Here is a 27,583-nt window from a genome sequence, read left to right on the forward strand (position 1 = left end):
GAACGACTTTATAGCTCCACCGTTCCGAGGAACCGAAGGCATCTAAAGCTGCTTCCCCATAAAATAGCCATTTTGGAATTCCCCGCGGCCAGGCTGGGCTTCCGCTGCGGTAACTGCTTTCCCAATGCCTGCTTTCTTAGGATCTAGACCTTTCTTTTCCTTGACGATAAACGCTTTCACGTCATCACAACGTCTTCTGTGCCGCAGTGACGTCATTACTGCCTCTCACGGCGTCACAAATCCATCCGCAGCAACTTTGCTTCCCCAAGAAGCCCCCGACCTTCCCGCGGTCAACCCCACTCCGCGACTCGCCCCACGCCCAGCCTGCTGCGTTACGTCCGCCCGCCCGCGCGGCGATGACGTCATGCCCCAGAGCTGGCGTCACGTGCCCCCCCACCGGGGGCGGGCCTTGAGGGCGGTGCTTCCGGTTGGCGGAGCCTGGCGGCCGGGGCGGCTGCGGCGGCGGCGGTGGCGGCGGCGGCGGCGGCGGCTGCGGTGGAGACGCGGGGATGGCGGGCGCCGGGAGCGAAGCCCGGTTTGCCGGGCTGTCGCTGATGCAGCTGAACGAGCTGCTGGAGGACGAGGGGCAGCTGGCGGAGATGGTGCAGAAGATGGAGGAGGTGAGCCGGGCGGGGGCGCGCGGCGGCGGCGGCGGCGGCGGCGGCGGGGCCTCGAGGAGGGGCGTGCGGGCCGGGGCCGGCGGCGGGCTGGAGGTGGCCCGAGGTGGGGCGGCCGCCGTGCCTCGAGTTGGGCTGAGGGCTCAGCCGAGGGGACGGAGCTGGGGCTCCCTGAGACGGGGCTCGGGGGCTGAGCGCGTTCGAAGCGAGGCTTTGAGGCTCCGGGGCCGGGGATGAAGCCGGGAACGGGTACTTGGGGACCCAGGGGGCCGTGGCTGAGTCTGGGGGGACGAGACTGGCTTGGAGGAGGACAAGGAGTGACCGGAAGGAGGGGGCCGAGGGCTAGGTCTGGACAGAGGATGGGGGCTTGAGAGGAGGATTGAGAGGCACAGGCGTACCGAGGCGGTCATGGGGTCTGCGAGTAGCTTTTCAGGGGCCAAGGGGACTCGCTGGATAGGAGTCTTAGGATTGCCCTTTCCAGGACGGGCTTGTGGGCCCGAGGCTCTGAAGCCGCGTGGGGCCGATAGTTCTGAGCTGGATTTAGGATTGAGCAGGGTCTCGGGTTGGGAGGCACGAGGCCGCAGGTTCGAGGGGTCTGTGTGTCTGAACGTTCCAGAGAGAGTTGGAGGGGCCCCATGGAGCCGTTTGGATGTGGCTCTGGCAGAGCCATCCTAGGGGGTTTTTCTCCTTGGTTTTGTGGGTGGGAGCAGGAATCCTTTTCTCCATAAAGTTGCCCCCTTCTGTGAAAGAAGGGAACGTGGGAATCTAGTGTGGTGGCTTTGCCCCACAATGTCCTACCCTGTTGGGGCCAGAGGAAGTTCCTGGAGCTGTTTTTTTTTTTTTTTTTTTTTTTTTTGAGAAGATAAAAGGGGTTAGGGACCTGACAGCACCCCCTAACCCTAGTCAAGGTCCTGCCCAGCCTCTGGAAGGCATATGGCCACCCTGTTTCTGGTTATCTTACTGCATCTCTTGTGGCATGATTTGCTCTCCTGGGTAACCGACTTCACGCTTGGATTTGCACTGTTTACGTCTCTCCTTTTCCCAGGCTTTTTGGACTCTTTCCCTGAATGTCCCATCCTACAGGTCTGCGTCTCCTCCAGGCAGGTGGACCCAAGCTGATCCCAGCTCTCCCTAGCCCATTTACCACTCCTACTTCTTTGTCTCCAAGTCTGAGCCTTCCCACGCCTACAGGGCTGAGCCTCTCACCCTGAAGCCAGAGTGGGGGCTTTTGGCTTTCTTTCCGAAGAGGGATTGTTCAGCACTGAGCCAGCTTCCTTAAAAGGGGGCTTGTATGGAGGTTGCACATTCAAAATCACTGGAAAACCCTCAACAGATTATTGTCCTGAGCTACAGAGAGGCCACTGTAGTAAGATGGTATCAGTCTCTCCATTAATACACCCCTTGTATTCACGAGCTTTGTAACTTGGCACATAGAACGTTGCTCCGAGATGCAGTTTCCCTCATTTACGGTCTCCGTGTGGCACTTGCCATTTTAGAGAATAATAAGTGACAAAATCTATCTTTCTTGACTGAAGGAGTTTCACGTCTCTAAAGAAATAAAATCTTTGCTTCGTTTCTCTGCTTTTCAGTTGCAGGGAGACCTTTTGTTGTATGTCAGCAGGCATCATTCTAGTTTAATAATAAAATGACAGGTATATTTTTCTAGTGTGTAATACCAGGTTATTTTGCTCTGTGACTATTCTGTTTCACTAAGAACAGAATACTATATTTATATTGGTGTAGTTATATTGATTATATTCTACCTTAATAGAGATAAGCCGCCTTTTAGTGGAGTGGAAAGAGTCGAGTAATTCTCCCGATTCCAAGGCTGTTAGGGAGAGCATCACTTGTTTCCTCTGCCCAAGATATGGAAGATTATTACATAAAGGGAAATGCAGTTAACCTAGCAGAACTTTTTTGATTGCCTTTTTTAGTAAAGGTGACCTTCCTGGGGATCCCTGGGTGGCTCAGTGGTTTAGCGCCTGCCTTTGGCCCAGGGCGCAATCCTGGACTCCCGGGATCAAGTCCCATGTGGGACTCCCGGCATGGAGCCTGCTTCTCCCTCTGCCTGTGTCTCTGCCTCTCTCTCTCTCTCTGTCTATCATGAATAAATAAATAAAATATTAAAAAAAAAATGACCTTCCTACCAGAATATCCTATATAAAGACTGAGGACTGACCCACTGCATTTGATTTGACCACGTAATTCAAGTTAACTTAGTCAACAGCAGTTTGTTCTTCAGGGTGTAGCACTTTTAAAACAAGGAAACGATCAAGAAAACCAAAATACTTTAGCCAAGCAGCTCACCTAGCTACAGTCACTTAGCAAATCCTGTTCCCCTTTTCACATGTGGCATGTTTCTGTAGGAACAAGAATAACATGAATAACTAAAATTTTGGCCATGGTACTTTGAGCTCTTAACATTATGCGTTGATTTATTTCGGGGTGGTTATGAGACACAGGAAAAAAAATACTCTGTGAACTTTCCTCTCTTGAAAAAAGGGAACTTAGAGACTTTGGAATCATCTACTCCAGGTTGGACTTGGCTATTTCCCATGCCAGTTAATCCACTTCTCTGAGCATCTGTTGGAGAAGGCTAATATAATATTTCATGGATTATGTGAGATAGTGCATGTTAGCACTGCATGTAGTTAGTGCTCAATAAAGAGTAAATGCAGGTTTTTTTTAAAGATTTTATTTATTCATGAGATACACAGATAAAGGGGGGGAGGGGCAGAGACACGGGCAGAGAGAGAAGCAGGCTCCACACAGGGAGCCCAATGTGGGACTCGACCCCAGGACCATGCCCTGGGCCAAAGGCAGGCGCCAAACCGCTGAGCCACCCAGGGATCCCCAGTAATTGCAGTTATTAATAATCATCTGGTTCGTTCTTTTTTAGAAGGGTTATTGACAGCCACTAATAGCACATCGTCCCAACAAGTTAATGGGGTCTTATTTCAAGAATGTTAGGTAAATTTTTATTTGCCATTAGCTTAAGAAACATTTTACTTTTCTATGGTCAAAATGATTATGTATCTTGGAAGGTTTAAGATGATACCATAAATGAAACAGGCCTTTTCGGGCATTGAATCTCTTAAACTGAACCAAAGGCTTTTTTTTTTTTTTCTTTCCCCTTTAATTGGCAGAAGGAAGTGTTTTAAATTGTAGAGTAAGACTTCTTTAAGCCTGAGGGGATATTTTGTGGCGACTGGAAAGCGTGGCTAGGTTTTGAAGGATTCACTGTTAGGTTTGAATATAGCTGTGCACTATACTTCACTTACATTGTTTTAATTGCGGTGTGTGAGCCTTAGCGCAGCTCAAGACATTAAAATTGTGTAGGGGCTATAGATGGTCCCATTTTCAGTGCCTATGCGTTTATTTTTTCCTGTTCCTCCTGTCCATTATGCAGTTCCCTAAATGTACCATCCCTAGTGATCTTTGCTCTTTCCTTTCCTGTGGGCTGATGTTTGATATGCACACATTTTATTTTTATTTAAAGTTATTTTTACATGGCAATGGAATGTGCCCTTCTCTCTGTCCACATTAACCCCATTGGATTTATGGGACACTCCCTTAAAAGGAACTGTCGCTTAGGGGATAAGGCAGCTAAACCCCACCTCTTGGGTCATGTCTCCCAGTGTGCTTTCTGAGGGGATGTGGTTTGGTTAGTGTTAACTAATAATTCCACCTAACTGAGGATTCAGATTCAGGGTCCGTGTTTCTTTGGCAAATGAAATCGCCCACATGCAAAAACGCTGAGGGTCTGAAAAAACAGATTGTTTTGTGCAGAGTCTGGTCTGGAAGAAGCTGTTTCCCTAAGGCGTGTTCTGGTGTGATTTGTGTGGGGCTGCAAAGCTACTGCATGAATCATAATGGCTCATTGAAATGTACTGACCTTGCTTTAAACCCAGGGACTGTTTCCTCAACACAGCGCTGAGCGCTGGTGGGACTGGTTTTTGGAAGTTAAGATTTAAACTCTTGGAGTGTCTGCTACTGGAGTTTGTTTCTGTTCACGTTGTGCAGTCATTGTGTATACAAAGGCTTCAACTTTTATGTTTGAATCTTCTCTTCTATGGACTTATTATAATAACTCGAGTAAAAAATTACTGTGACAGAATATTTTCTGAAATTAATTTTTTTTAAAGGAGGCGTTAAGGTTTGTGGAGGGGCGCCTGCTTGGCTCAGTTGGTTAATCATCTGCCTTCTGCTCAATGATCTCGGGGTCCTGGGATCAAGCCGGAGTCAGGTTCCCTGCTCCGAGGGAAGTCTGCTTCCCCTCTGAACCGCCCCCCCCCCACCGCCTTGTGTGTGTGCGCACACTCTCTCTCAAATAAAATCTTAAAAAAAAAAAAAAAAGGTTTTGTGGAAAGGGGTGCCTGGCTGGCTCAGTTGGTAGAGCATGCAACTCTTGATCTCCGGGTCGTGAGTTCAAACCACATGTTGGGTGTAAAGCTTAAAAAAAACCAAAGATTTTGTGGAAAGGGCATAGCTGAGAGTTGTGTGACCTTATTTCAGCTAAACTGTCTGTGTTTTGGTTCCTCCACTGTAAAGTGAGGGTAGTAACCATGCAGGTTTTATGAGGCCCAATGTAATAGCAGGTGAAGGCAGTACTTGGCACAGAGGGGGCTTCCCCCTTTCTTGCGAGATTTTCAGAATTGTTTGGCTGGCTCTGGTGAAACCTGGTCACTTATGTAATTGCTCTCTACTTTTGCATAGATTAGAAGTGCAGTGGGTGTGGTATAGCATAGAACTGACTTTTGATACTACCATGCGACCTTTGGCAAGTATTGTCTTTCCAAGTGGAGCTTCCTCATTGAAAATGAAGGGGATGACAACAGTAACCTACTTCATTGGGTTGGTTGGGTAGATTAAATGAGGTAAGTGTATAAGATGCTTAGTATAGCACCTAGTGCAGTGAGCACTCAGGGAATTTTTTTTTTTTTTTTTTTTTCAGGGAATTGTTATTAGCTGTTACTGCAAAAATGAAAAGGCTTCATATCCTTGCTGCCATTTCAAGAAGATTCCACTTTGGTTCAATAGCTGTGGAGCACTCACTGCATGTGAGGCATTTTAAGGATGGAAACCTGATGGGATGCCAGGATGGCTCAGTGGTTGAGCGTCTGCCTTTTTGGCTCAGGGCATGATCCTGGAGTCCCGGGATCGAGTCCCACATTGGGCTCCCTGCTTGGAGCCTGTGTCTCTGCTTCTCTCTGTGTGTGTCTGTCATGAATAAATAAATAAAATCTTTAAAAAAAAAAGGATGGAAACATGAATAGGGCATAATCCCCATGTTGTAATTTGGGGAAGAAGCCAAATATGCAGGCACTTAACAGTGCAAGGGAGAATAAGAGGTAGGGAGCTTTAGTTTGGGAAGATGAACGTTGAGGATGGAGGATGGTGGCTACCCAACAGTGGGGATATACTTAAAAGTGGTCTTTGAAAGTGGTTAAAATGATATATTTTATGGTATATTTTACCAGAGTTTTTTAAAAAGAGAGACTAAGAAGAAGGGCCACAAATGAATTGTAAATGACCTTGAAGGTCAAATGAAGAGGGGCACTCTGTCTAGAGTAGTTAGATTCCTAGTGCAAGAGATGGACTTGACAGGTGGGTAAGGTTTAAGAAAATGATCAAATATGATAATACTCCTGAGAGGGTATGGGATAATGTAAGGAACATCTGTGCACCTGCTGCCCAGCTTTGGAAGTAAACACGGTCAATCCAGTGAAAAGCCCTCTTTGTGCTCCATCCTGAGACTGACACCCCACTCCACCCCCAGCCACTGTCTTGAATCAGATATTTATTTCTCTAAGTAGGGTTTTGAGAGAGAAACATGGGGAATCAGGAAGAAGTGACAGCAAGAGCACAGGCCCAGAGCAGGAAAGCAAGCACAGGACAGACTTTGGTGAGTTACCATCTATCTACTTTAATCAGATCAGATCTGCCTGGGAGTAGGGAAATGATGGGGACGGAGGCCAGTGAGGGCAGAGTACCAGTGTGTGAGTGGAAGGCAGTTCATTTGGTTGCAGTGAGTTTCCATGACTGTTTGGAGCAGAAGGAGCAATATGATCAGAAGTACACTTTAGGAAGGTTAACGTGGCAGCAGAGTATGGGCTGCATGGGTGCAGGAAGGTTCAGGAAAGGCCAAGGTGGAAGTGGAAGTTCAGGTAAGAAGAAAACCAGTGTTGGAGGAAACCAGTGTTGAGGGGATTCCAACCTCACCAGCTTTGCCTGCCATGTGCTCCCTACCTCCTCAGTCACAGACACACAGTCCCTTAGCTTCTTTGTATATGTCTTGTGTGGCACTTGGCATACATTTTGTAAGTCACATTTATTTCCCTGTATCTCTGGCTAGTCTGGGGGCTCCATTTTGTCATGTTCATCTTTGTGTCCCTGGCATGTGGGTGTTGCTGAGTGAGTGGAGCCAACTGGATGCAAGTGGAAATGAGTGAGAGTGGCAGGAGGGGAGAGTGGGCTCCCTGAGACCCTGCCAGCCTGAGAGTGAGGGGACAGGGAGGATAGTTACATGGCACCTCCGGCAGCAGTTGGAAATACGGTTCTGAGGCTCAGAGGAACAGTCAGCTGAGATACAGATTTGGGGGTCATCTTCCTTCAGGAAGAATATAAAAGTTTGAAAGGCTACCAGAAGTAATTAGTGGGCTGGGAGAAACACAGCGAGAAACGAGCCTGGTGTTTTACAGACCAGCTGACATCCTGTCATAGTGCTTGTACTGCCTCAGACCAGTGGAAAGAGGAACCTAGAAGTAGACTGAACTGTTTGAGCCTCATCTGTCAAGCAGAATTTTTTAATTTTTAATTTATTTATGATAGTCACAGAGAGAGAGAGAGAGAGAGAGGCAGAGACACAGGCAGAGGGAGAAGCAGGCTCCATGCACCGGGAGCCCGACGTGGGATTCGATCCCGGGTCTCCAGGACTGCGCTCTGGGCCAAAGGCAGGCGCCAAACCGCTGCGCCACCCAGGGATCCCCGTCAAGCAGAATTGATGTGCTCTTGAGCTAAGCCAGTTTTGTTGTTTGTAGATGACCCTGACTCATGATGGTTCAATTTCACAACTGTTTGACTTGACAATGATGTGAAAGTGATATACCTTCAGTAGGAAGCATAGTTGGAATTTCTTTTTTTCGTACTTGGAATTTTTAATTTTTTGTCCCGGGCTCGTGATCTGTGGTCCCATCCTCTCCCGTGATGCTGGGCAGCGGCCACAGTGCCCCGTCAGCCATGTGATCACCAGGGTCACAGATTGTACCTGCACCCACACGGCCGTTCTGTTTGTCACTGGCCGTGCATCCTCAGTAAATTACATGAGATAGTCAACACTTCATTATAAAATAGGCTTTGTGTTGGGGCAGCTCTTGTTCTCAGGGTCGTGAGTTGAAGCCCCATGTTGGGCATAGAGCATATTTACAATTAAATAAAATCTGTGGTAGATGATTTTGCCTAACTGGAGGCTCGTGTCTGTGCTCTGAGCCTAAGGTGGGCCAGGCTAAGCTGTGGTGTTCACTAGATTAGGTGTATTAAGTGCATTTTTGACTTAACGGTATTTTTTATGATGGATTTATCGGGATGAAACCCCATTGTAAGTTAAGGAAGATCTATGTTTGGCTTTTATCACACTATTTGTAGCAGAATGTTGCTGTGGCGAATATGCCAAGTATGCATTGCAGGGTTTTCTGCAGTGACCTGTGTGTCAGCCACTGTTCACGGATGTAATCACTGACTCTCAGAACATGCTGAGGCAAGAGTTGGTTTATTTCCTCCCTCTGTTCTGTGAGTTTTTCAGATTCTATCATTATTAGGGAAAACTGTCTTACCTAGTGGGAAAAAGGCAAAGGAAAGTTCTTTGTAAAATTTTTCATAGAGAAGAATGAAAGTAGAGGTAGATGTAGCTTTGTTGTCATAGGTTATGTTGCAGTATGTCAAGAGAAAACTTTTAAGCATTTCTCTTGGAATTATGAGGAATATTCATTATTCTGCCAAAGAATTGATGTGAAAAGCAGTTATTTGCATAGCTAGTTACATTACAACAGTGTCATAGTTGATGTTTCTTTCGAGTCAGATCTTTCATTATCACCAAAGGTGGTGCCACCATGAGTGGCACCTCAAGGTTCTATTCCTATCCATTGCCCAGTGCCTAGGTTGGCAGAAGGACAGAGTAAGTGCTAATTAATGCTTGCCATCAGACAGCAGCTTTCCTTAGTGTGAACACAGCTGAGGCCGAGCAAGTTTATTCATTACTCAACCTTTATGAAGCACCCTGGAGATGAGAAGCCACTAAGCCACTTCATTTTCCTCTTTTAGGATTGAGCAGGTGTACAAAAGTCAGTTTTCACAAACATCAGATGTATGAAACAGTAGTGATGGGGACACTGGGGGGGGGGGGCGGGGAGGGGAACACCCAGCAGGCTTTTACAGGGGTGGGGGAGATCTGCAGAGAATGTTTCCTGAAGGAGATGACTCATGAGCTGTGATTCAAAGGAAAAGTTGACCAGGTAATGAGGGAGAAGGGCTTCTAGGCATGGGGGTGGATAGCAGGAACAGACACAGAGGAAGAGCCTAAAGGCGTGTTCACAACAGTAATATTCCAGCCTTGCTGGAGGGACTGGGACAGGGCGAGGCAGAGGAAGAGGCCAGAGAAGCAGGAGAGACCAGATGGCTTGATCCTCTAGGGCAGAGGGAGCCACAGGAGTACTGCGGTCACATTTGGGACTTAAATGAATGGTTCAGATAACCCAGGGGGGTGGGAGGGTTGATTTGAGGGGATAAGACCAGAAAGCACGGAGATGAGTTAGAAGGCTGAAAGATGGTTGATAACAAAGGCCTTTGGAGGCAGCCAAAATCACTGACTTAAGGACTCACGACAGGTCCTTGGAGTCTTGTTTTGTACCCAATTCAAATAGGAACACACTTGGTCATATGATTTGTCTGTCAGTGGCAGATGTTTGAAGGGTATCGGGAAAAACTAACAGAGCCTGTAACACCATCCGGAAATAAATGAAAAGAGGAGGCAAAAGTTATAAAAAGCCTCAGAAAAAATGTACGGTCAGTTTTTAAGCATAGTGGTTAAAGATGGGATTTGGGTCGCTAGGAAACCCTGGGCACCGTTACCCTTCCTGTCAGTTCCCTCATCTTTACAATGAGAGCATTGGGCAGCCCGGGTGGCTCAGCGGTTTTGCACCGCCTTCAGCCCAGGGTGTGATCCTGGAGACGCGGAATCGAGTCCCACGTCGGGCTCCCTGCATGGAGCCTGCTTCTCCCTCTGCCTGTGTCTCTGCCTTTCTCTCCCTCTCTCTCTCATGAATAAAATAAATACAATCTTAAAAAAAAAAAGTAAATGAGCGCATTATAACAGCAGCCTTACTAGTCGAGTTGTTACTGGAACGTGATGATGTTTGTAAGGTGATGAGCTTGGTGCCGTGGCAGTATGAAGTGCCCAGTAGATAGAAGCCGTGACAGTTTTAATAAGGTGCTGGGGCTGTTTGGTTCAGGATAGTATTTCCTTTAGCTGTGCTTGGGGTCCTAATTCTGTGGATGTCAGTGGTGGTTATATTAAAAGGAGTTCCATGGTAAAGAAATTAGGGAAATCAGTGCTAAAAAGGTTTTTGTTTTGCTTTGCTTTGTTTGGTTCTTAACTATTAGGGTGTGTGATGCAGCTTCAGAGGGACAGACATTGCAGCATTTCCCAAACTTACTTGATCATGGAGCTCTTGGGACTGCTTCCCTGGAGCATGCTTTGGCAACTGCTTATTTAGGGGATAAATGTGCCATCTGCTTCCACTCCCCGTGGGTACTTCTGTTTCACACATGGTACTGTAGTTACTTGATGTTCAGTGGTGCCAGCTCTGTGTCCTCAATGGCTGGCCTGCTTTCATATACTCTGTTAAAGAACACAGGGAGTATATGGTATTTCATTTTATTTGTTTTGAGTAGTATTTCAAATTTCTGATTCTAACTGATCAAATCTTTAAAAATATTTGTTTTTATTATAGAAATAAAAAAATTTAAAAATACAGAACATTTTGAAGAAGAAACACAGTCCAAAAAAAAAAAAAAGAAAGAAAGAAACACATAGTCACATGTAATACCACCACCCAGAGAGAAATACTGTTGTTGTGGTTTTTTTTTTTTTTTTTTTCCTGTTTTTTCCCCCCACTCAAGATCATTTTGTATAGTTTTTTGCTGTGTGTGTGTGCTCATGCACTCATGTGTTTTAACTTAAACCCTGGGCATTTTCTCTTTTTTTTTCTTTTTTTCTTTTTTTCTCTGTTAAGTACCCAGTGTGGGGCTAAAGATTTTTAAAAATGTATTTATTCATGAGACAGAGAGAGAGAGTCACAGACATGGGGGGGGGGGCGCGGAGGGGGGGGGGGAGACAGGGTGGAGAGAGAGAGAGTCAGTCAGAGGCAGAGGGAGAAGCAGGCTCCAGGCAGTCAGGCAGTGAGCCTGACATGGGATAGGATCACGCTCTGGGCCGAAGGCGGCGCCAAACCACTGAGCCACTGGGGCTGCCCTACTTGTTTGTTTTTTTAAGATTTTTATTTAAAAAAAACACAAAAAAGGATTTTTATTTATTTATTTGAGAGAGAGAGTGATCCCAGGACCCTGGCATCATGACCTGAGCTGAAGTCAAGACGCTTAACCTACCGAGCCACCAATGTGCCCCTATGACAGTGTTTTTAATAGCTGCCTGATCCTTTATCATGTGAATATATCCTAATTTATGTGACCATTTCCTTATTATTGGATATTTAGATGCTTTTTTTCGCTATCTTATATTGCAATTAATATCTTTGACCATAAATCTGTTAAAATACCAATTTTTAAAAAATGATTGAGTCTTAAGTATCTAGGTAGGTGTTTTTAGTTAGAACATCAAATTCCCTACATCAGGTAAAATTGCAGGTATTTTTTGTTATGAAATTTAAGTATAATAATTTTGAGGTAACTGATTCTTCTTTGACTAATCTCTTTATCTTGTACTAAAGAAAACAATCCCACTATTAGAATAGCATTTTCTCATACTGAATAAAAGATGATAATTTTAGTCATGTGAGAGTAAGTTTTATCCACTAAACTTAATTCTTGAGTCAGGTGTTTGGAAAGTTTGTGTCATATATTTTAAACCTAAAAGCAAAATTGTCAAAAGCTGTAATCTTAATACAGGTAACCCAAGATTCATCTGGTTAGGCATTTTATTATTTGCACCTGTGTAAAGACTAGCCCAGAAGATTCTCATACATGCATTTCTTGTAAATTGAGGTTAAAAGGAAATAGAGAAGAGGAAAAAACCCCTTCAGGTCTTACTAAACAAATTAATACTTTGGTGGTTTGTCCTGGCTAGAAACTGCTAATAAGAAAAGCAGAATTTAGAGATTCTGTCTTCCATAGGCTCTTTCTTTTGGGGAAGGAAGGAGTATTCTGGATTTAAATTTATGGTAGAAGTTATTAATTGACCTCCTTCCACTTAACTAGAGTGTTACAGTATATATCATATATAGTGATTGATCGATGCCCCCCATGATCATGATCAGGTATCTGGATGTTTCTGCTCCCACTCTGCAGTTGGATACTTATTGAGAGTTGAGGACCTGTTTGTTCTGGTTTTCTTACACTAATTAACTTATTTCATTAAATACTGTGGCAACTGATGAGCCATGGATGAAAAGACAAGGTGAGAAAACTGAGCTGAGTGCTTTGGAAAGAGTTAATAAATAGAGGGCTGTGCACTAGAAACAAACTTGCTAGCAAATTAGGTGTGGACCAGGCTGCAAGAAAATGGAAGAATTTCAGGATTCTGCACTCATCTTGCTTGTCCAGTCTTTAAACCCTCCACATCCACAGATATGGTCTGAATGATGAATAACTTCTGGAACTCAAGCTAATGGACCCTTTCTCTAGGAAAAGACCTTTGCCTTACATGAAGAAATGGACAGATGTATATTTTTAAAATTTTGTGTGTTTATTGATTTATGGCTTTAACCAAACTGCTCAGCTAACCAGCAGCTAATTGGTTCTGATAACATGGAGTGAAGGCCTCACAATGGCTTCCCTGGCTCACCTGCCAAGATTGATTCGGTAGGACCAAGGGTGACAAGCCCCTTGCCCTTAGGAGACTAGGGGCAAAGGCAGTTAATATTTTCATCAGTTTGGATGTTCTTGTCCTGCCTTCTGTTCTTCCCTCCCTCTGCCCAGAATACTCAGGAATTAAAAGGTTGTGATACTAGGAAAGGAACATTTTGTAGCATGTGACAAGTTATCAGAACTGGTCACACCTATTATTATATTTCTTTATTATTGACATCATTACCTACATAAGTCCAGGAAGTAGGGAGATCATCCCCCCACCCCTGTGAATGTTAGGAAGTAAATCTTTGAGGGAAACAAAAGCACCCTGGTATGTTGAACCTGCCAGAACTAGAAAGCTATCTTTTTTTCTTTTTTTTTTTCTAGAAAGCTATCTAATTGTGTTTCCCTGAGACCATTTAATTCTTCTCTGGGACTAGTCCATTTATTTTCAAACCTAGCTTTTTGCATTTCTATGGTTAGTTGCACTGAGTAACATTAATTTTAAGATGGAAGTCAGTTTCGTTTGGAAGGGATCATTCTAGTCTACGTCCCATTGCCTATTAGTTTTTCTTCCTTTCCTTTTCCTTTTCCTTCTTCTTAAAGATTTTATTCATTTATTCATGAAAGACACTCAGAGAGAGGCAGAGGGAGAAGCAGGCTCCTCGCAGGGAGCCCAATGCCGGACTGGATCCCCAGACCCCAGAATCATGCCCTGAGCTAAAGGCAGACACTCAACCACTGAGCCACCCAGGTGTCCCTGCCTATTAGTTTCTGAGGATAGTAAGTTTAATCTCAACAAGGATTTTGACATCTTCAATAAAAAATAACAGTCTTTATTAATCTGATATGCTGTCTCTGTTGAGTGGATTGTTTTGGTGGAATGTTAGATAAGCAGCTGGTAAATTTTCTCTCCTGAGTAGGCTGTAGCCTTGGAGATAGTTTCACACAACCCACGAGGTGGTTGTATTTTAGGACAGTTTCATAATGTTCTACAGTTCTTTCACTGTAGTTTTGAGTTTTCAGATCTTTAATTTTGTTAACATGTTAACCAGTCCAACTCTGCAACCGTTAAGTTTTTTTTTTTTTTTTTTTTTAAAGATTTTATTTATTCATGAGAGAGACACACACACACAGAGGCAGAGACACAGGCAGAGGGAGAAGCAGGCTCCAAGCAGGGAGCTCGATGTGGGATTTGATCCCGGGACTCCAGAATCACACCCTGGGCCGAAGGCAGGCGCTTAACCGCTGAGCCACCTAGGGATCCCCTGCAACCGTTAAGTTATTTCATTTTTGTATTGAATGAAGCCACGTTTGCAGCACACCTCGGGGATATTGTGGACTTGGATTACAGGCTCCACTGAAAGCCTGAGTTTACTTGGAAGACTGGAGAGAGAGGAGTTTGTCACTGGCAAGGTCTTCACTGAATGGAAGATGAATTTGGGCTTTTTAATAACCTAACCTTTAACAGTAAAGCCTACACTCAAATTGCATATGACCTTGGTGATATTTACCCTGAGATTAATCTGTGAGCTAGATCAAGTGTAGTACAATAAAAGGAGAGATTAACCTGACTGAATGTATGCCAACCTTTTGGTCACCTGATCCATAAGCTTGCTGTATTTAGAGTCTTAATGCAACCTAATGTTTTCTAGTGGTAGGAAAGTACAAAAGCTAAGATTTATTTTATTCCTCATCTTTGCATTATGGATAGTTCTCAATTTAATTTTATTTGGAGAGGAAAAATATAAAAATTAAAACGAATTTTCCACCAAAAGGAGCGAGTATTTCTTTCTTTTTTTTTTAAGATTTTATTTATTTATTCATAGAGACAGACAGACAGAGAGAGAGAGAGGCAGAGAGAGAAGCAGGCTCCATGCAGAGAGCCCGATGCGGGACTTGATCCAGGGTCTCCAGGATCATGCCCTTGGCTGCAGGCGGCGCTAAACTGCTGTGCCACCGGGGCTGCCCAGGAGCAAGTATTTCTTCAAGAAGGGCTGGTCCAGATCGGGGCAGCAAATGTACTACACGTGGCTCTGGGACACCTTGCTCTCCTAGAGAACAGGGAAGCTGTCCAGCCCTGGGGATGTCAGCTTGAAGTGTCTCCAACTGGCCGTGGGTAGTTTGAGCATCAGGAAGATGACTAACTGCAATTAATTGAAAACCAAAAAAAAAAAAAAAAAAAAAATAGAAAGCCAAATCCATTACTTAATAATGATGCCACCCCCGCCAAAGCTTATTATTCATTATCAGAGGTTACTTGATTTTAACTCAGTCTTCTAAAAGTTGGTCTGAGGTGCCAGCACTGGGTGGGTAGTGTTGTAGGAACAGTTATCCTGTTTTTCCTATGTAAAGGATTTCAGATGGTCAACCAAATGAGGCAGAAGCTCATTACAGGAGGAATTGAAGCCAACACATGCAGAAGTTGAAATTAGAGGTATTGTTAATTTTAGTAAGTGTGACCATGGCATTATAGTTGTAAAGCTCTTCCCCATTAAAGATACATACTAAAGTTGAAGGCGAAATGATAGGATGCCTGAAATTTGCTTTAAAATACTTGAGGAGGGACTCCTGGGTGGCTCAGCAGTTGAACCTTTGGCTCAGGTCGTGATCCCAAAGTCCCAAGATCAAGTCCTGCATCGGGCTCCCCACATAGAGCCTGCTTCTCCCACTGCCTGTGTCTGTGCTCCTCCCTCTTTGTCTCTCATGAATAAATAAATAAAATCTTAAAAAAAAATACTTGAAAAAACTTGGGGAGTAACTCAATGAAGCAGAATGGGCAAATGTCACTAATTGTCAAACTCTGGACAAGGTCCATAAACTCGTTATACTTCTCTCCCTACTTTTCTCTTTGTGTTTGAAAATATCCTCAATAGGGATCCCTGGGTGGCGCAGTGGTTTGGCGCCTGCCTTTGGCCCAGGGCCTGATCCTGGAGACTCGGGCTCCTGGTGCATGGAGCCTGCTTCTCCCTCTGCCTGTGTCTCTCTCTCTCTCTCTCTCTCTCTGTGTGTGTGACTATCATAAATTAAAAAAAAAAAAGTATATATATATATATATATATATATATATATATCTCCTCAATAAAAATGTAAGTAAAAGATATAAATGGAAATTTAGATGAGTCCTGGAACCTGAAAATAGAGAAATGAGAGTAGATCGGTTCTACGCAGTGGATGGCAGATGCTGTGGCGTCATGCAGGGCATAATCCGCATGGCAGATGTATGGTTTGGAAATGCATTTTGGAGACAGAATATCCTGACACTTAACCTCACGGCTCTGCAGTTACTTACTGGCATTTGAGACTCTGCTGATCTCTTAAACCTCCCTGAGATTGTATTTCTTTCTGGGTAAAATGGGGGCAAAATCTGTCTCCCCTTCACCGAGAGGATTAAGTGCATGAAGAGAAAGTGACACAATGCCAGGCATGCAGTAAGTGCTCAATAAATTTTAGCAAATACTGTTGAAACATGTAGGGTGCTGACAGAAGTGAAGTTTTCACATCACCAGTAACTTAAGTCTTTAAGTTCATATCTATTTGGATTTTTGTTGTTGTTGATCTTTTTCTCTCTTGAGCCATTTATTTGAAGAGCAAATGCAGTCTGTGTTCAGGACTGCAATGTGAAGGGCCTGAGGCCCCCTGGAGTTGGGCAGCATGATGCTCACAGGGCCTGCCTACATTCAGGGTTGTGAGGACATTCTTTTGGTTATTGTCTCCCCAGAATTTAGCAACAAAAGTGCTTTATTAGTATTTCATGAATGAATGAATGAATGAATGAACGAACCAACCAACCAACCAACCAACCAAATGCTGTGTTGGAGCATCTGCTGGCTGTTAGGAACTAAACTCGAGGTACTGAAGTTTGTGAGTGTTTTTTTTTTTTTTTAAAGATTTTATTTATTTATTCACGAGAAACAGAGAGAGAGAGAGGCAGAGACACAGGCCAAGGGAGAAGCAGGCTCCATGCAGGGAGCCTGATGCAGGACTCGATCCCAGGTCTCCAGGATCAGGCCCCAGGCTGGAGGCGGTGCTAAACCGCTGAGCCACCTGGGCTGCCCTTGTGAGTGTTTTTTAAAACAGATGTGTAGATTGTAGTGGCTTCAAGGCTGTCTGATCGTACCATTCTGACCTGCCTTCCCAGTGGAGAAGGCTGAATGTCAGCCGCGGGGGAAGGTGTTATGTGAAGCCCCCCTCATGTATAATGTGTCTCCGTGTGTGTTCTGTGTCATCTGTCTCTGCGGTGATAGAGAGTCTTGCTTCAGAGCAATCACTGTCGTAATCTTAAGATTCTCTTCTCACATTCACTTCCAGAGCACTGTACACTGTAGAAGTGTCTGGTTTGGAAAATCTCCACTACAAGCTCAAACCTCTGACCCTGCACTGGCTGGCAGAGTACAGGCAGTCTCCCATCCCTGTGCCTCTCGTTTGTGACCATTGCATGTGTCAACCAGAGGGGAGTTTATTTTTTTAATTTTTAAAAATTTTATTTATTTATTCATGAGAGACCCAGAGCAGAGAGAGAGGCAGAGACATAGACAGAGGGAGAAATAGGCTCCTTGCAAGGAGCCCAATGTGGGACTCGATCCCCGGACTGGGATCACGCCCTGGGCCTGAGGCAGACCCTTAGCTGAGCCACCCAAGCATCCCCAGAGGGTAGTTTATATCTACCATACTTCCTGGCCCAAATTAAGAAATCCTGGCATGCATTTGAGGTAGCATGTGCATGCTATGAGAACTTCGTGTATTAATGTAAGCATCGTAAGAGATAAGGGGTCTTCACATTTCTGCCTGGACAAGCATGTAAAAAATACTTTGTTTTCTTCTCCGTGTTTGTGGTCAACGGTCCTTTATATTTTTTATTAAAACATAGTTGACCAGTAGTGTCCTATTAGTTTCAGGTGGACTGCGTAGTGATTTGACAATTGTGTAGATGATTTAGTGGCTACCATGATAAGTGTAGTCCATCTGTCACCTTCCCACGTTGTTACAATATTATTGACATATATGACATATATGTTCGCTGTGCTGTACTCTTCATCTCCATGACTTACTTTATAACTGGAAGTTTGTACCTCCTAATCCCCTTCACCCGTGTCACCCTTTTTTGAAGCGACTTGTTTTTCTAGAGCCTCTGCTCTCTGGTTCTAATACTAACAGGTTGTATTAAATTAAAAAATAATACTCTTTCTGTAAACTTATACATGCTTGTAGTGGATCAAGCACTACAAGTGTACAAGAAGAAAGAAGATATATTATTCAGAGGTAAGCAGAAAGAACTGTAGAAATGGGGTCCCGCTCTATGTGCTATAGTCCTGCGTCTCATTTTTTTTTTTTTATTATGAGCAGAAAAAGAAACTGAAGTGGAGTGCGTATTTAAAAATGTTTCCTTACCACAGCAAGGCTATTTCCTAAAAGGATTTCTTTCTTTTTTTTCTTTCTAAAGATTTATTTATTTATTTATTTATTCCTGAGAGACACACAGAGAGAGGCCGAGGCATAGGCAGGGTGAGAAGCAGGATCCCTGCAGGGAGCCCAGTGCAGGACTTGATCCTAGGACCCTGGGATCATGACCTCAGGCAAAGGCAGATGCTCAGCTACTGAACCACCCAGGTGTCCCTTGAAAGGATTTCTCTGTGGCTGAGCAAAAGGATCATGAGAACCATCAAGTTGGCAACAGGGTTTTCAATTTCATGTATCTGTTGGCCCTTGACTGGCTTCTAAACCATGGTGGCCCCTGCAGGCATTTTCAGAGTCATGGCATGGATTCAGTCATAGACACCAAGGCGGGAGTTGGTCTTAAGGGAGGTGGAGAGCCGGGCACGTGTCACCCAGAGTGGCTTCCACTTGGACCTTGCCCAGTGCGCCATCCCCACGCAGAGGGCCCCAAGGCCTGTTCTGGCCAGCTCTCCTTTGCTTTGCAAATCATAGAACAAGACTGACTCTTTCCTCCCCATTTCTAATTGGAGCAATGGAAAGGAATATTATGGAGGAAAGAGTCTTTTTCTGCACTTAATGCAGCATCCCAGGTAAGTTCTGAGGCTCATGGGAGTGTTGGGATTGCTTTATCAGAAGCCTGAGGAGCTGCTCCCCAGCTCTGTACACTGTCCTGGCCGTGGTCCCCCAGAGAGTGCTGCGGGTGTGCTCTGGGTGACCACTTAGAATTTAGCAATATTCACTTACGGAAAAACATCTGAATACCCAAAGGATATAAAAAATTGCAGACTGCTTTTGATGGAGGTCTGTTGTAGTTGTATTTGGCTCTTTTGCTGGCTGGTGGCTTAAGCCAGCCTTTATGCATCCTGTGCAAACAGACCACCCTTCTAGCCTGTGATGCTTTGTGCTGCTCTCTTCTAGGAGTTTCTGTGACCTGATTTAGACCCTACAAGAATAAGATTTCTTTTGTAGATGTGTTTTACGCTGAGACTGGAGTGGTGGTGCCTGGGCCCCCTCCTGGAGAATCTGGCTGACCCAGGGTTGGTCCGAGTAGTGGGTACAAACCAGCACCCCTTCCCCTTCAGGTGATTCTAAGATCTGGCCGCAGTGGAGCCGCACAGCTGAAGGACAGGCCGTCCTCTAGCAGTACACTGCAATTATGCACTTCAGGATGCCAGCACCTTTCGAGGGGTCCCTATGGAGATCTTGCTTTTGGAATTAGTCTTAGATCCAATGTGAGACCCGCTTCCCCCCCTCTGCAACCAGGAGTCTTGGTCTCAAAGGACTTTTTTCAAGGGAGCCTGTCTATGTAAGAGATTTGGGGCATTTATTGCTTGACGTACACAGCTATCCCCCTCCCCCTACACACATTATGTGATCCATCTTATTTGCTGGACCTGGCCTCAAGTGACTGGCTTTTGGCAGGTGGGGAAGGATCTCTGGTTCAGTCAGCAGATCCTTACCAAGTGGCTGACAGGCACTAGGTACTTGGCACACCAAGATCCTACCTGTGTTTGTATTCCGGTTGGGGGGGACCATGAGCAGGGAAGACACAGATGCTGGGGCTCCACCGCAGGAAGGAACCTGTGCTCCAGAGGCAGGGGAGGGAAGGACTAGGGGTGCTTTCAGACATTCCCCGGTGGGCAGGTGGGGACCAGGTCACTTGATGTCCCAGCGATCACGATATGCTAAGGTCTGTTCCATTTATGACGACTGAGCTTATGTGCCCATAGGAGTGCTTCTCTTCCTCTTAGTGCTCTGGGCCTAACTCAGGGCCTGGCAAATAATAGTTGCCCAGTAAATGTTTATTGAACAAAGACTTAAGCTTGAACCAGAAGGCTGGGGTGCAGGGAGGTGGGGCCTGACTGGCCTTGAGCACCTTCCCCTTCTCAGCCTGCAGATGAGACTGGTGGGGGGTGGAGGGTATAAAGAAACTCATCAGCAGTTTGTTGACTTATAATTAAACTTTAAATGTTGAAGTTGTAGATTCGCAGTGGCTGTAAGAAATAACAGAGATCTTGTGGTCCCTCACCCACTCCCCACCCCATGGGAACCCCTTGGGAACCCTCCCAGCCAGGATAGTGACCCAGGTCAGAATAGGGGAGAGCGGGGCACCCCGTCCCGATGTCCCTTCCCCCCCCCAACCACTCACTTGTCTCCGTTTCCGGGGCTCTGTCATTTCAGTAGTGTTGTATACCCTGAATCCTCGAGTGTGACCCTTTGGCCTGGCTTTTTTCACTCTGCATAATTCCCTGGAGTCTCACTCAAGTTGCCATGGGTGTCAGACTTTGTTCTTTTTTTAAGACTGAGAGGTGTTGCCTGGCGTGGATGCGGTGCACTTGGTCCAGCTGTCCGCCACTGAGCTGCGTGGCTTCAGGTTTTTGGCTGTTACAAATAAAGCCACATTGAACATTCATGGACAGGGTTTTGCATTTCCCCAGGGTGAATGCCCAGTGTTGTGCCCAAGATTGCGAATCCGAGAAACCACCAAGGAGCCGACACCGATGCAAGCGCACGAGGGTTTATTTGCAAGCTCGAGCTTGGGTCCAAGTGTACCCGACACAGCCACAGCGGGGCAGGGACTTGGACCCCGAAGTGGGTTACAGCTGGGTTTTTATGGGCTGGTCTAGGGGATTTTCAGAAGGGATGGAGGAATTTCTCAAGTTCTGTTTACATTTTGATATGGGGCTTTCTAGGGCATTGAGCTCTGTTCTTATTCTAATAGGGGCTTCCTGCCCTTGGCTTGGGCTCTGTTCTTATTCTAACATGGGACTTTCTACCATGGGTGTGGGCTCTGTTGTCTTTCTGATATGGGATTACCTGCCGAGGACATTGAGGACATTCTGCAGTTTTTCCCATAAAGTTCAGCTCTTATTCACAAGGGCCTAAGATGGCTGTACTTGCGCTAACGCTAAACTTGAGGAGGAATGGCCTTGATTTTTCTCTGCCTCTACACCCAGGAGGACATTTCTGGATCGCATGGTAGTTGCATGTTTATATTTTTTAAAGATTTTATTTATTTCTTCATGATAGACCCAGAGAAGCAGAGACACAGGGAGAGGGAGAAGCAGGCTCCCTGCATGGTGCCTGATGTGGGACTTGATCCTGATCCGGATCCTGGGATCACACCCTGAGCCAAAGGCAGATGCTCAACCACTGAGCCACCCAGGCGTCCCTGCATGTTTAGTTTTAAAAGAAATTGCTGAGCTGTGTTCCCAAGTGGCCAAAGGTTTATGTTTGTTTGTTAAGCCATTTGAAAGAACAAACAATGGAAGGAAAGACTCTTGTGCAGGAGCTCAGGATACAATGCACAGGGCGGGGGAGCTGCTGTGGTGGGGGAAAAGAGGGGTGAGGGGGGCCCTTCTGGAACTCTGCACTGCCAGGAACCCTGCTTGAATGAGGGCCCTAGATTCTCCCTGCCGGCTAAAAGCAGCAAGAGAGAGTATTTCTGCTGCACTAATTTTGTAGTGTTGAGCTAGAGGCTCATTCTTCTATCTTAATTTAAATCCTTAATTTAAATTCCATTTTAAGGAGAGTTGAATCTTTGGGGTCCTGGGCTGAGCTCCTAGATGCCAAAGACACAGACCATGTGTCTGCTGTAGGGAGCCCCCAGCCTGGGTGCCAGGGCTGCTGCTTTGTTCTCTGACTTCACGAAGGCATGCATGTGAGTGGTGCACGTATGCAGTGGGTGCATGTACATGGGTGCAGTGGGTGTGTGCATGGAGTGGATGCAAGCTGTGCTGGGAGCTGGGCTGGCGTCCTGGGTGGGTGTGGCCAGAGCAGAGGCAGTGCAGTGGGAAATCTGCACCCAGACTCTCAAGAGGAAGGAAGTCATGGCAAAAATAGCCTAGGTGGGGTGGCAGCAAATATCAAGGGAAAGACTAACAGGACAGGACTGTGCGCTGTGGAAACTTCAGGTCCAGACAATGAGGTTGCTGTGGGCAGGCCGTGATAGTGGAGGACTGTCACTAGCCAGTAGGGATGGTGTCTCATGTATTTGGGTTTTGGGATTTTCTTTAAACATAGCTTTGCTGAGTTTCATTAGGAATTCCTTACCTTGTCTTCAGACCTTCCATTTCCCCCCTCACCCTTGTGGTCTGGGCCCCAGGGCTTCTCTCCCAAACAACCCCTGGGGGGCAGATAAGCCCCTGGGCCCCAGTTTGGGTCTGGAGCTTGGAGGAGTCCCTCCTTCCCCCTCAGCCACAGAGGAGCAGGAGGTGGGCGTGAGAGAGCGAGCAAGGTCACTGTAAACGGAATTCATTCCCAGGGGGTGTCAGGCTTTTGTGTTTGATCTCTAAGCCTTATGATTGAGCCAGAATTGACACCCTGCCAACTGGTCCTCTGCTGTTAAAAGTGATTCTTTAACTTCCTGTGGAGCAGCAGAAACTGGTTTTGAACAAATCTAGCCCTAAATCTTTACAGCTGTTGATTCCTGCCAGCACAATGGCAGCAGTAGGGGATACCCAGCCACAGCGCAGCTATCGAAGCAGAGACTTGACAGGTCACAAGACAAAGCCTGTCTGCAGATTGTTGGAAAGGAAGTGGCTTTGCTTTTTAAGAACAGGGAGCTGTGTCCAACCTAGAAACCCAGAGGGGCTGGAGTCTGGCTGAGAGTGGCCCGCAGGTGGTCCCAGCTTGGGACCAGCCCAAACAGAAGCAGATGTGGCCAGCAGATGTGGCGATGGGGCGGCTCCCAGGGCAGGGCACAGGGACCTGGGGGGTGGGGGGGATGGTCTGCAATCTAACACTTGTTGGTTCTCATCATCCTTGCTCCTTGCAGACGCAGAACGTTCAGCTTAACAAGGAAATGACGCTCGCCAGCAACCGGAGCCTGGCAGAAGGAAACCTTCTGTACCAGCCCCAACTGGATGCCCTGAAAGCACGTTTGACCCAAAAATACCAGGAACTCCAGGTTCTCTTCGAAGCCTATCAGATAAAGAAGACCAAGTTAGGTAACTTTTTCTGGGTGATCCTTCAATAATAGAGTTGAGGAAAGGCACATTTTCAAGCTGTTAGGCTATCAGGAAAGAAGCTTTGTGATGGAAAAATTGCAGATTGAGACACGAAGTAATGCCACAAAGAAAAATTTTACATACAGGATCATTTTAGCTATTTAGCAAAGAAACTTGGCCACTTTTTAAACAAAATTTCCTCTTCTCTAAACAGCCTAGGAAAAGGTAATTTTCTGAATCATGATATTTAAATCTTCTCCTATGTAGTTAAGGCCTTGGGGTTAGTCCTGAGAAATATTCCTCACGGGGACATTTCATCTTAACATCACACTTTGTCATTACGAAGAGCTGGAGGAAATGAGCATGGAGTCCTGAGTGCTCTGGGTGGCTTTCAAGGGAGCTGTGGTGAAGAAAAGGTTAAAAGCTCTGTCCCTCAGTGCTGTTGGGGAGGTCTGATACCCGGTGGGGGTGGGGGGTCTCCCTCTCTGCCTCTGCATCACTGCAGTAAGAGCACTCGGCCAGGCAGCCCAGCCAGAGTTCTTCCCTTGGAGGGAGGGTGGAAATTGTAATGTAAATTGGTAAAAATCACCTTGGGAAAAGTTGTTGAGCAAAACCTACCTGAACAACACTTGTGCTCACTCTGTGATTCAGCTGGTCCACTCCGGGCGTGCTTGCGTCTGCCCACGGACAGGCCCCAGAATGTTAACAGTAGCTTTGTTTGTAACAGCTGGATTTGGAAACCATCGAAATGTCTGTGTACATAAAGATGGGTTAGTAAGTTCTGGTCTCTATACAATGGACATTGAAAAGAAACGAAGGCATCTCAGAGACACAGTATGGAGTGAAAGGAGCCAGCAAAGAGCACACCCTCTGTGATGTGCTCATGTGATGTCCTGAACCAGGCAGGACTGGGTATCGGGGGAGTCTCTGGGAGCCGGCCTAGGGAGCCTCTGCACATGTTCTGTATCCTGATACGGGGAGGGGGTTGGGGTTTATACATTTGTAAAGATTTAGGTCATTGGCTTAAGTTACATCTATTTATGTAAATTATCACTCAGAAATATGAAGGAAATCTACGTGGGCTGGTTTGTGTTGGGTGACAGCCCTCTGTAGAGCCCATGGCAACGTGGGGTGTGGGACACATAGTGCCACCCTGAGTTTGTCCTGTGTATGCCTTCCTCTCTTGGATTTTAAGGCCTTGACTTTCAGCTTCCTGGAAAGCCAGCTCTCAGGTGTGACTCTCCCATTACCTTTCCAGTTAAAGCACCCTTTCTTTGAAAGGAGGGTGACTAGGAGTCTGGGGGAGCGTGTCAGCTCTGAGGGGCTGGAGCTCTCGGTGGTTTCTGAGTGTGTGCCCAGATGCCCCCTTCTCTCATCACGCCTTTGGCTTCTTCCAGATAAGCAGTCTAGCAGCGCTTCCTTGGAGACCCTGCTGGCACTTCTTCAGGCAGAAGGGGCCAAGATTGAGGAAGACACTGAGGTAAAGACAGCCGACATGGGCGCAGTGCCCCAGAGCACAGTTACCAGGGTAGGGGCCACTTTGGGCAACCAGAAGGCCAGTTTTCCAGAGCCCGAGGGCCACACCTCCCAGGCCAGGTGGCTCTGGTGGGTCTGGTCCTCAAGCAAGGGGTGTGCACTGGACTGAGAGTCTGCACGGCCCCAAGGGAGCCAACTTAGGGTCTGCTCTGAAGCCACAGGCGGGGCAGAGCCTGTAAGAGGTGGCCTGCTGAGCACTCAAGGTTTGAGCCTCACAAAGCAGATAAGGCCATGAGTCAAGGTCTGAAGTTGCGCAGACGTAGCAAATTGAGATGGGTGGCGTGTTGCCACTGTATACCGGTGGTTGAATTCATCCCGGGCTTGGGTAGGGGCATGAGCACGGCTCTCCTGCTGACCCGGTCTCAGGGCCTGTCAGGGTGCAGCCAGTGGAAGGAAGGAAACGGACTCCAGCTGGCTTGGTGAGAGGGTGGCAAGTGGCTACAGTGGTTTCCTCTGGGCCTCAAAGCCCGGCCAGTCAGGGCTACCGAGAGACTCCCTTCCGCTCAGGCAGGCCCCCTTAAGGCCTGCTGCCTTGTCCAGCTTATGGGGTGCAGCGAGTGGTCATGACCATCTCTGTCCCTTTCTCTGCCAGGGGTTGGTGGGGGTGGGGAGCTCCTCCGAGGTCAGCCAGGGTCTGCAGTGTTGCACGTGGAGTAAGTGGGGCATGGGTGATAGAAGGAAACTGGGTGTGGCCGCTCTCTGGGTGGTGAAGGGAGCTTCCTTCCCTAAGAGCTGACCTGTCCCTGTCATCAGCTTTGTCCTGCTTCTTTCAGAACATGGCTGAGAAGTTTCTCGATGGAGAGCTTCCTCTGGATTCCTTCATCGATGTCTATCAAAGCCAGCGGAAACTGGCCCACACACGAAGAGTGAAAATCGAGAAGCTCCAGGAGCTGGTGCTGAAGGGGCAGAGACTCCCGCAGGCCTCGGCGCCAGCCCCGCTGCTGCCCAGGGTGCCCGAGCCAGCCCCTGCAGCCCCCCTGCCCTACCCTACCTCAGAGGCCAGTGGGCCCCCCTCCGTGCTACCTCGGCGCATCCCCCCACCACCGCCCCCGGTGCCTGCAGGACGTTTGGCCACGCCATTTACCACCGCCATGGCCTCAGGACCCACCCTTCCGTACCCAGGATCACAGTGCCCTCCTCTGCCCCCCCGCACGGGCCTGCCCCCCCAGCAAGGATTCTCTGCACAGTTCATGTCTCCATACCCACCCGCTCTTCCCCAGAGACCCCCGCCCCGGCTGCCTCCACACCAGCCAGGCTTCATCCTCCAGTGAGCCGCCTCCATCCTCCTGGGAGGCTGTGCTGCACCTGCTGGCCAGGGCTCTGCACGCACAGGCTGCGAGGACCAGGGCGCCGGTGCCTTGGGGCAGCACATCCATTTGATTTTAGAACTGTAGGTCAGCGGTAAGTAGACCTAGAACCCAGGTTTGGCCCCAGGGGCTTGTGTGTGCGAGGCTTCAGCCTGGCATCTCCACGGTCGCACTGGTGTATGTGTTCAGTATGATCCCTAAGTCTTGTAGTGTTGATGGACTCCTAAGTTTGGGGGAAGAGTGTGTCCTCCTTCCCCCCCCCCCCCCCCCATCCCACTTAGAAGTGTGGTCCTTCCTTTGCAGCTTTGTTTAACGAGCATGCTCCATCGTTTCCACTTTGTTAGCAAAAAACAGTGTTGTGTGGCCTAGCCCACCGCTATCTCTGGTCAAGGTTGGTCAGGGGACCAGCCTGGAAGGTGCTTCCTGAATCTGTGGGCAGGGGGTGCCCGTCACCCCTCCCCCCCCGCACCTGGATGCTTCAAAGCCCCTGTGGAGTTTGCACTGGGCCCACCGCCAGGTCCAGAGGCCGGGCAAGACGCAGCCAGGGGGCAGAGATGGGTCTGAGCTGGACTTTGCACAGCAGAGGATGTCCCCAGCTCCTTCCCCCACTCTCTCTTGCCTGGACCAGCCCCTGAGCCTTTCTACAAAGAACTACTCCAATATTTTTACTACGTCTGTAATGTTCCTATTTTATATTGGCAAAGAACTTTTTGGACACAGGATCATTCAGGGAAACTTTATAAAAATGCACATAGTATTTGGAGCAGATTGAAGTACAGAAGTGAATGCAATTTCCTTTTTTACAAGCAGTGTGTGGTCACACCTGTGGGGGCCTGTGCTGTGCCTTAGTTTCCCCTGGTGCCAGTGAGGGTGCGGCCCCGGCTCTCCTGCAGGCCCCCAGGCTGGGTGGGTGGAGGGGTAGCTCTCGGGAGCAGCTTTATGTTCCCAGGGCGGGGCTTGTCTGCTTTCGTGAAGTTGCCAAGCGGAAGCAGCCTGGCGTCCCCGCCGTCCTCGTAGCCAATTCTCTCTTCCCCTGACGGGGCCTCGGGGCAGAAGTGGGACAGCAGGACTCCAGCAGCATCTCAGCTTGGAGGCGGCCAGCAGCAGGATCAGCAGAGGGTGCCAACACCGCTCTTCCTGGCCCTCTGGGGTCTCACCTGCCCAGGTGCCAGAATTCAGGCAGAGCTCCACCAGGGTCGGCCCCAGCAGGCCGGGAGCGATGCTGCCTCCCGGGCCCGGGCTCGTTTGGCTGCAGGGGGCTAGCTGCTGCCCTGCCCAGCAGGTGCGCCCGCCCCTCCCTGATCCCTCTGCTGCCCGCCCTCCTGGTGGGTGCTGCCCCAGGGCGCAGCCAGACACGTGGGGAAGGGGCTGCCAGGCTGGCTGCGTGGCTCTGCAGGGCCAGGCCAGAGCCGGGGTTGTAAAGCTGTAGGACCCTTTTTAATAAATAGAGAAACAACAATGGTCCTGTCATTTATTTACCTGGGGATGGTCATGGTGTGTTTGGTTCTAGATTCTCAGTGGTCAGAGGTTCCTGAGGGAAGCTGTGTGTCCGTTAAAAAGCCACCCAAGTTGGCCGAAGTGTCTGCCTTCACCTGGCACTAGTAGCCTAAAAGGCTGTTTACCAGGTTCTCCTGGACATGACTGAAGGGCAGAAGGG

General features: G+C 47.5%; 1 protein-coding gene across 3 annotated transcripts; it reads left to right on the forward strand.

Annotated features, from left to right (window-relative positions):
- The first annotated feature begins 462 nt into the window (after positions 1-462).
- On the forward strand, positions 463-27,385 carry VPS37B (VPS37B subunit of ESCRT-I). 3 transcript variants are annotated; one of them, XM_038574887.1, is made up of 5 exons: positions 482-620; positions 5,572-5,677; positions 22,912-23,083; positions 24,481-24,563; positions 25,393-27,385. In XM_038574887.1, exons 2-5 carry the CDS (start codon positions 5,600-5,602, stop codon positions 25,888-25,890), a joined length of 831 nt encoding a protein of 276 aa, XP_038430815.1. In that variant the 5' UTR covers positions 482-620; positions 5,572-5,599; the 3' UTR covers positions 25,891-27,385. The 3 variants fall into 3 exon arrangements, with proteins under 3 accessions (XP_038430814.1, XP_038430815.1, XP_038430816.1); XM_038574886.1 differs by lacking the exon at positions 5,572-5,677 and having other exon boundaries at positions 463-620; XM_038574888.1 differs by lacking the exons at positions 482-620; positions 5,572-5,677 and adding an exon at positions 6,434-6,522.
- The last annotated feature ends 198 nt before the right edge of the window (positions 27,386-27,583 follow it).

This window comes from Canis lupus, chromosome 26 (assembly GCF_011100685.1).
Source record: "Canis lupus familiaris isolate Mischka breed German Shepherd chromosome 26, alternate assembly UU_Cfam_GSD_1.0, whole genome shotgun sequence".
Taxonomy (NCBI): domain Eukaryota; kingdom Metazoa; phylum Chordata; class Mammalia; order Carnivora; family Canidae; genus Canis; species Canis lupus.